The following is a 7,857-nucleotide window of genomic DNA, read 5'->3' as shown; positions in this document are numbered from 1 at the left end:
TGAAAATAGCCGATTTGTTTCAGGTAAAGATAGCTTGTTCTTAATTTATGTCGCACGATATATTTAACTGAGGTAGGGCACAGCAGGAAATATCCTGCTCAAAATATGGAGCAGCCCGACTGGGGTAGTACCTCGACCTTACAGAAGACCACAGCTAAATAGCACCGTTTTCAAGCAGTATTGTGTTCCTGTTGGGTGAGTAAGGTGACCAGAGCTCGTGGGGGGTTGAGAATAGGATCGGCTACACGCTTGTGATGCTTCCTGCTGTTGCAGGCGTCTATAAGCTACGGTAATCGCTTACCACCAGGTAGGTGTGCCGTACGCCTGTTTACCGAACTTGTTGTATAAAAAAAAAATTATGTGGTATCATGGGACACCAGGTAGAAAGAAAGTTCCTTCGGATAGTATAGAAGCAACACAATTTGAAAAAAAACATGTTGAATTTTATATATATTTTCTAGTTCTTAATTTTTTTTTTAATTTTGTTGATTGGTTTTTATTAAATACGTAAAAGTATTTAGGAAATTTTGAATTTTAGAAAATAACAAATAGCGTAAAATAAAATAAATCAAGCAAAATAATAATAATAATAATAATTCAAACTGTTAAGTGACATAAAAAAACATGAGTCTTTATTTATTTTTGTCGACGGTATAAAATTACATAAATAATTACAAGAAAAGTTTACTAGTAATATTTTAGTTTTACAAACGCCATATTATACAGTCGTGTGACAGATATTACGTCACTTCCGTTTTATATTTTCTTACGGTTTTAGTATCACGTTTTTTTCAGTTCGGTCGCCCAGCCAAATGTCAAGCCTGACGTAAGGAACTTCATTCCAAAAACAATAATACTCGTCAAGTCTTATAACAATCAATCAAAAACTCATACATTAATGTGACTTAACCTCTTTTTGGGCTGTCCCTTCAATCGAAAATAAACATCTTTTTAAAAAAAAGCACTAAAAGGGGTTTGAATATTGGTAAATTATGTATATAGTAATCCGTCGGAGCACATATTCGAGTTCGCGTATTCCTCTTTAATCCTCTGAAACTCCGAAGCGGAGGCAATTACGCCTTAGCCAGTACACCCGTTTCAATTTTGTGTTTACCATTCACGATGGATTTCGCGTGGATATATTGTAATTACATTTTGTCTTGGTCATTCTTAAACTCTTTGACATAGTTATTGTTTTATGGTTATAGAAACTTTATTCTCATAAAGAATTACAATAAATTCAATTACATGAGAAATTTAACTATATAACCAATTTGTAATTTATAACATTAGTATTACTGCGAGTCCAACACAAAAGAAAAAATAAAACCAAAGTGGGTAGAAATTCAACACTCAGTTTACAAAGCGATCGAATGCGTGGAATACACATAGACCAAATGCAGACCAGAAGTGGCATGGCATTTCGGGGCACTTAAGTTACCTAATTTGTTATTTTATATATTATTATAATTATTCTATGTTATTGTTTTAGTGTATCTTTATATCAAATGCTTACAATTTTTTTGTAGGAATGCTACCTCACGCTTACATAGACCCTCAACCTAGGTATTCGCTTAATAAAATGTACCACATGTTAGAAACTAAATTAATATCTATGAAACATAACAATTTCTCTTGTATTATTCTCCTTCTATTTTTTTTTTCTTTTTACGTGCAACTACCATTTGTTTACCTTTTGTTGCGTGGTTATCTGAAAATCGCAATTAAACTTGCTTTGAACTAAAATACGAATTAAATGAATGACTTCAAAAAAGGAGGAGGTTACTCAATTCGACCGTATATTTTTTTTATGTATGTTCGGGGATAACTTCGTCGTTTATGAACCGATTTTGATAATTCTTTTTTTGTTGGAAAGGAAATATCCCTAGGAATAGGTGTGGTATCATGATAAGAAAACCAGAATCTGATAATGGGATCCTAGAGAAATCGAGGTAAATTCAAAAATCCGCATACATTTTTACTGGATGTACCGATTTTGATAATTTTTAATTTAATCGAAAGCCGATGTTTATCATGTGGTCACATTTAAATTTCATCGAGATCTGATTACAACTTTTGGTGTAATCTTTGACAATGCGTATTTACTTGACTAATTTTTCGTCTACCTCCGTTGTTATTACTTGTCGATATAATTCGATATGGTTTTTTTCGTTTGCCTGCAAACACAATTATTTTATTTGCCTTTCTATATCGACATCGTTTTATAATAGAAGTGTGCTTTAGACCACATGACTGAAGTAAAACTTCTGCACAATAGGCCTGAACTGTCTCTTAGATATACAAAACGGACTCTCTCTTGCTCCGTTCGCCAAACCCAATTTAACTTGTCGCAAGATGTCGAAACGCATTCACCAGCTAGTAAGCTGGTCCAAGTCAAGCATATATAAAGAAGTTTAACTGCAAAAAAAACAATAAAAATATTGTTAACAAGCTAAAGCTGCGAATATTGTCTTGATATTATTTTTTTATGAAAATATCGATTTATTTAATGTTCTGTCTGTGTATACCTTTGCTTTGAGGTATTACTTATTTATTTAATATTAAGTAAGGTGCCAGAACAAACCACTAATCCAATTTCACGTCTTTTTATTATGCGTTCTACAGAATGACTGAAGGTACAGAGATCTTACAATATAAACACTTATCCTATTACAAAATACTGTTACCAAATTTGAACATAAATTAGAACGTTACTTAAATAGGTATGTGCACACGGCACAGTATACCCCCCTTCAAAAAAAAAAAAAAAAAGGTTACTATTACATTACACATTAAAAGAAAACATAAAAATGAAAAGGTGTCGTAAAAACAGGATTTGTTGCAAAATATTCTTTTTTTTTTTTTTTTTTTTTTTTTTTTTTTTTTTTTTTTTTTTTTATAGTTTAAATACATAATGCAAATCATATATGATATAATATAAAAATCATAACACACTTTAACCTCTATCATTTTAACCATTACAAAAATAATTATTACGATACGCACATTTCATTACTTCAAATAATATTATAATTACATATAGACTACGCTTACAATTGGGTACACATAACTGCTATATTAAATATCTATATGACATGATAACACATTACTATTTTATTGCACTTTCACTAAACAATCACTTGCTGGCATCCTTGGTTCTGTCGTTGCTCTGATTGTCTCATGACAACAATAGAATTGTCCAGTAGTGTCCTTCTCGTAAAGCTTGCAAACTGAGTTTTACAGCGTTTCCATAAAATGAAGGCAATAACACAGAGTACCACGGTCAGAGTTGCGAGAGAATACAACTCTACCCTAGTGCTATAGTGCGTGGCCGTTTCTGAGGCCATTGCACTGTTTCCTGCACCTGTCTGTGCAATAATGATTTCTTCTTTTTCTTGTTTGCTTTCCGATTTACCCATTTTGATATTATTATTTCAAAAATAAATGTATTAAAATGTAAAGATGCGGCCAATATAATAAATTTGATGACAGGCGTCTACAGAGTGAATCTTACCGTAGGCTTACTGATGCGCCCTGATCTTGTCACTATAGGCGATTTGTTTATATTACACCGTTCCATATTGGGCGATCTTGCATTGTCATCGAAATATAACATGAATGCAGGTTTGAGTCTGTCTATACTAATATTTTTCTGCGTATCTCCCTCTTGAATTTTAAAATATTTATCTGTTCGACTCAAAATTTTATATGGGCCAGAATACGGTGGAGTCAGTGAACTTGATATTCGGTCGCAACGAACAAACACATGAGAACATTTTTCAAGCTCCGGGTGAACGAAAATTTCTTTTTGACGTAATTGGCGTCTAGGTACTGATGATATATCTCTTATTTTCTGTCTAAGTGCTTGTAAGAATGATTCTTCACTTGAGATTTCTGGTTTTTTTAACTCAAAGAAATCACCAGGAAGTCTTATAGTTTCACCGTACACCAACTCGGCTGCGCTTATCTGGGTGTCATCTCTGTAACTTGCTCTTAACCCCAGTAATACGCTAGGTAACTCTTTGACCCAATTCTCTGTATTACCTCTACACATAAGAGAAGTTTTGAGTGAACGATGCCACCTTTCAACTGCACCATTTGCCTGTGGATGGTATGCTGTTGTTCTAATTCTGGTTATTCCCATTCTTCTCGCTAGTTGGTTAAATAAATTAGACTCAAATTGACGTCCTTGATCTGTCGTTATTCTCAATGGACAACCAAATCTAGCAATCCAGCCATAATATACGGTTTCAGCTACACTTTCTGCTGTTATATCTTTTAAAGGATAAGCTTCGGGCCAACCAGTGCTTCTATCTAACATTGTTAATAAGTACCGATATCCATTGCAGTATTTAAGAGGACCCACGATGTCTATGTGAATATGTTCAAATCGATCACTTTTTTCAAAGGACTTAAACGGCGAAACATTGTGTCTTTGAACTTTGGACCTTTGACATTCCAAACATGATCTGGTCCATGATGCAATATGTTTGTTCATTGACTTCCAAAAGTATCTTTCTCGCATCATGTTTCTCGTGGTTTGAATGCCGGGATGACTAACTCCGTGTATGGCGTTGTAAGCCGATGCGCGGAATTCCAACGGCAAATATGGACGTACCTTTCCATGCGATGTTTCACAATAGATATCTGCATTACAGTTCGGGATTTTCACTTTTTTAATATTTAGCGTTTTAGACTTTAATAGATCTAATAGCTCTGTGTCATTACTCTGTGACTTAGCTAGGTCTTCATAATTGATTGTGGACGAGAAATCGATGGTAGCTATTCGAGATAAGGCATCTGCTACTGTATTTTCTGAACCCTTAATGTGCTCAATTTTTGTACAAAATTGCATCACATAGTCTAAATGTCTCAATCTCCTAGGGGTATCGTTATTACCAAAAGAATTTTTCTTAAATGCTTGCACTAACGGTTTATGATCAGTGTAAATAATAACAGGTCGTCCTTCAATTAAGTATCGGAAATACTTTATTGCCATATATATAGCTAATAATTCTCGATCAAATGTACTATAGCGCTGTTGAGCCTCACTAAGCTTATTGGAAAAAAAACCTAGAGGTTTCCATGAAGTACCTTCCTTTTGTTGAAGTACAGCTCCAGCACACGTGTTAGAACAGTCCGTCATGATAGAGATAGGAGCACCAGCGATAGGAAATGATAATGTAACTGCATTTTTTAAACTCTGCTTACACTGTTCAAAGGCTTCTTTTGTCTCTGGAGTCCATTGAATAAGGCTTTTGTCTCTTTTTTTAGTATTTCTCAAATATATGTTTAATTTCGCTTGATCACCTGCAGCACCTGGGAGAAGACGTCTATAAAAATTTATCATTCCTAAAAAACGTCTTAACTCATCAATTGTTTGTGGCCTTGGAAACTCACTCAATACTTTAACGCTATCTTCTAGGGGGCCTAGTCCTTTTTCAGAAATGTGAAACCCTAAGAAGTCTAATTCAGTTTTCCCAAACTCGCATTTCGCTAAATTGATAGTTAAGCCGAATTTATTTAATCTCTCAAATACAATTTTTAAATGTTCTTGATGTTCGATTTCTGAAGATGACGCTATGATGACGTCATCGATGTACGAGAATAAAAAATTGAGATATTGAAAAACTTCATTGTTTAAAAATCTTTGAAAGGTCTGAGCTGCATTTCTAAGGCCAAACGTCATTCTTGGAAACTCATATAAACCAAATGGCGTTGTTATCGCAGTTTTTTCTATATCCTGCTCCGCTATACCGATATTGTGATAAGCTCTTTGCAAGTCTAATCTAGTGTATATTTTTTTATTAGCTAATAAGTATGAACAATGCTGTATATGAGGTATCGGATATCTATCCGGCTTAGTGATATAGTTTAAACGCCGATAGTCTCCGCACGGTCTCAATTCTCCATTTTTCTTGACTACTACATGAAGTGGAGAAGACCAGCTGCTCTTGCTTGGTCTACATATTCCCATATCTTGCATCCTTTGGAATTCAGCCTTTACTTTTTCAAATTTATCCGGTGGTAAAGGACGCGGGCGCGCGTTAACAGGCGGCCCGTTTGTTTCTATATAATGGACTACAGAGTGGCGTGGAGTATCCTTAAAACACATTGGCTTAGTGATATCGGGATATAACGCTAATAGGTCACTGTACGGATGGTTTGAGTTTATTGTTGTTATTGTTCCTTGACCATCTAATTTCACCGACGTTATAACAGATAAATTCGTCACTTCGTCTATTAGTTTCTTCCGATATACGTCTACTACTAATTTATGGTGGCTTAAAAAGTCTGCACCTAAAATTGGTTGATTCACATCTGCTATAATAAAAGACCAACGGTAAGGTCGCCGTAAATTTAAATCTAAAATAAGAGTTTTTACACCATAGGTTTTTATTTCTGTCCCGTTAGCTGCATAAAGTCTGTACTCACTACACTTGTAACTACAATAAGGTTTCTTAGTCGCTGGAATAACTGAAATATTCGCACCAGTGTCCACTAAAAAATTAAAACCACTGTTTTTGTCCATAACACATAGGCGTTTAGAAGTCGTAATGGTGCTAATCTCCGCCTCCGATTGCACCATACTTAGTTTCCCTGATTATTCTTATTCCAAGCACACGGCTCTATACATTTCTTTGCTCTATTCCGATAGCGATAATGATACGAACAAAGCCAATCAGCACTATCGGGCGCACGCCGTCTCATATTACGCTGTCGCGATGTAGACCGAGAGCGTGCGCGACGAATGTGATTTCTAAATGTAGATTTTTTTGATTCCAAATCATTAATTCGCAGATTTAATTTAGCTATTTCGGCCAAAATTAAAGCTGTATCATTAGAACTCGAAGTGTTGGCCCTTATTTCCGAAATTTGTTGTGACCTTGACGTCTCCATTACCTTGTCAGCGATCGCGGCCAAATTTTCTAAATTCTTTACATCTGTAACCGCTAAAACAGCTCGTACTGAAGCAGGGAGGTGTCCTTGCCACATAATGGACAGGGTTTCATCGGGAATTTTATCTCTTGCTAAATTCTTCATTTTACGCAGTAATTGAGACGGTTTTTGATCTCCCAATTCCATTTCGCTTAGTAATTTTTGAAATTGGCGAATTTCAGACTCTTCGTAAACTTGTAATAAGCGTGATTTTAGCGCTTCAAATTTTTTAGTCTCGGGCGGCTTTAATAAGATATCACTTACTTGTTGAATCACCTCCTTGCCTAATTTGGCGACAACCAAGTTGTATTTCGATTCATCGCTCAGCTTCTGAGGTCCAAGGATTGCATCAGTTTGTACAAACCACAATCTGGGTTTATCGCACCAGAACTCCGGAATCCTCGACGAAACTGTTATCGACGCTAAACCGGAGGAGTCATTTTGCATTGCTGCTCCTGATCCTGAACTGTTGGAGCTAGTCATAATTGAAGGTTCTTGTGTCGGGGTCACCAAATATACCTTTGCTTTGAGGTATTACTTATTTATTTAATATTAAGTAAGGTGCCAGAACAAACCACTAATCCAATTTCACGTCTTTTTATTATGCGTTCTACAGAATGACTGAAGGTACAGAGATCTTACAATATAAACACTTATCCTATTACAAAATACTGTTACCAAATTTGAACATAAATTAGAACGTTACTTAAATAGGTATGTGCACACGGCACACTGTGCACACAGTTTTATATTTTAAAAAATATTTCTCTGCAGGATTTACATTCTCGGTATTTGTATATATCACTTGACCATAATTAACAAATTGAAAAATAACGATTCGAAGCTGCTTTTGATGCCTATTTGAATAAAGAAAGCCATTTTTTTTCTATCATAAAATCGAATAGAGAATAGGCCGTA

At 35.1% G+C, this 7,857-nt stretch overlaps 1 protein-coding gene across 1 annotated transcript; it reads right to left on the bottom strand.

Moving 5' to 3' along the window:
* Positions 1 to 6,591: 6,591 nt before the first annotated feature.
* LOC123666484 lies at positions 6,592 to 7,422 on the bottom strand. The gene has a single exon (XM_045600574.1). It carries the CDS (start codon positions 7,420 to 7,422, stop codon positions 6,592 to 6,594), a length of 831 nt encoding a protein of 276 aa, XP_045456530.1.
* Positions 7,423 to 7,857: the final 435 nt, after the last annotated feature.

The sequence above is a fragment of the Melitaea cinxia genome, chromosome 26 (genome assembly GCF_905220565.1).
Source record: "Melitaea cinxia chromosome 26, ilMelCinx1.1, whole genome shotgun sequence".
NCBI classification, from domain to species: Eukaryota; Metazoa; Arthropoda; class Insecta; order Lepidoptera; family Nymphalidae; genus Melitaea; species Melitaea cinxia.
This window is presented reverse-complemented; position numbering and strand designations above follow the sequence as displayed.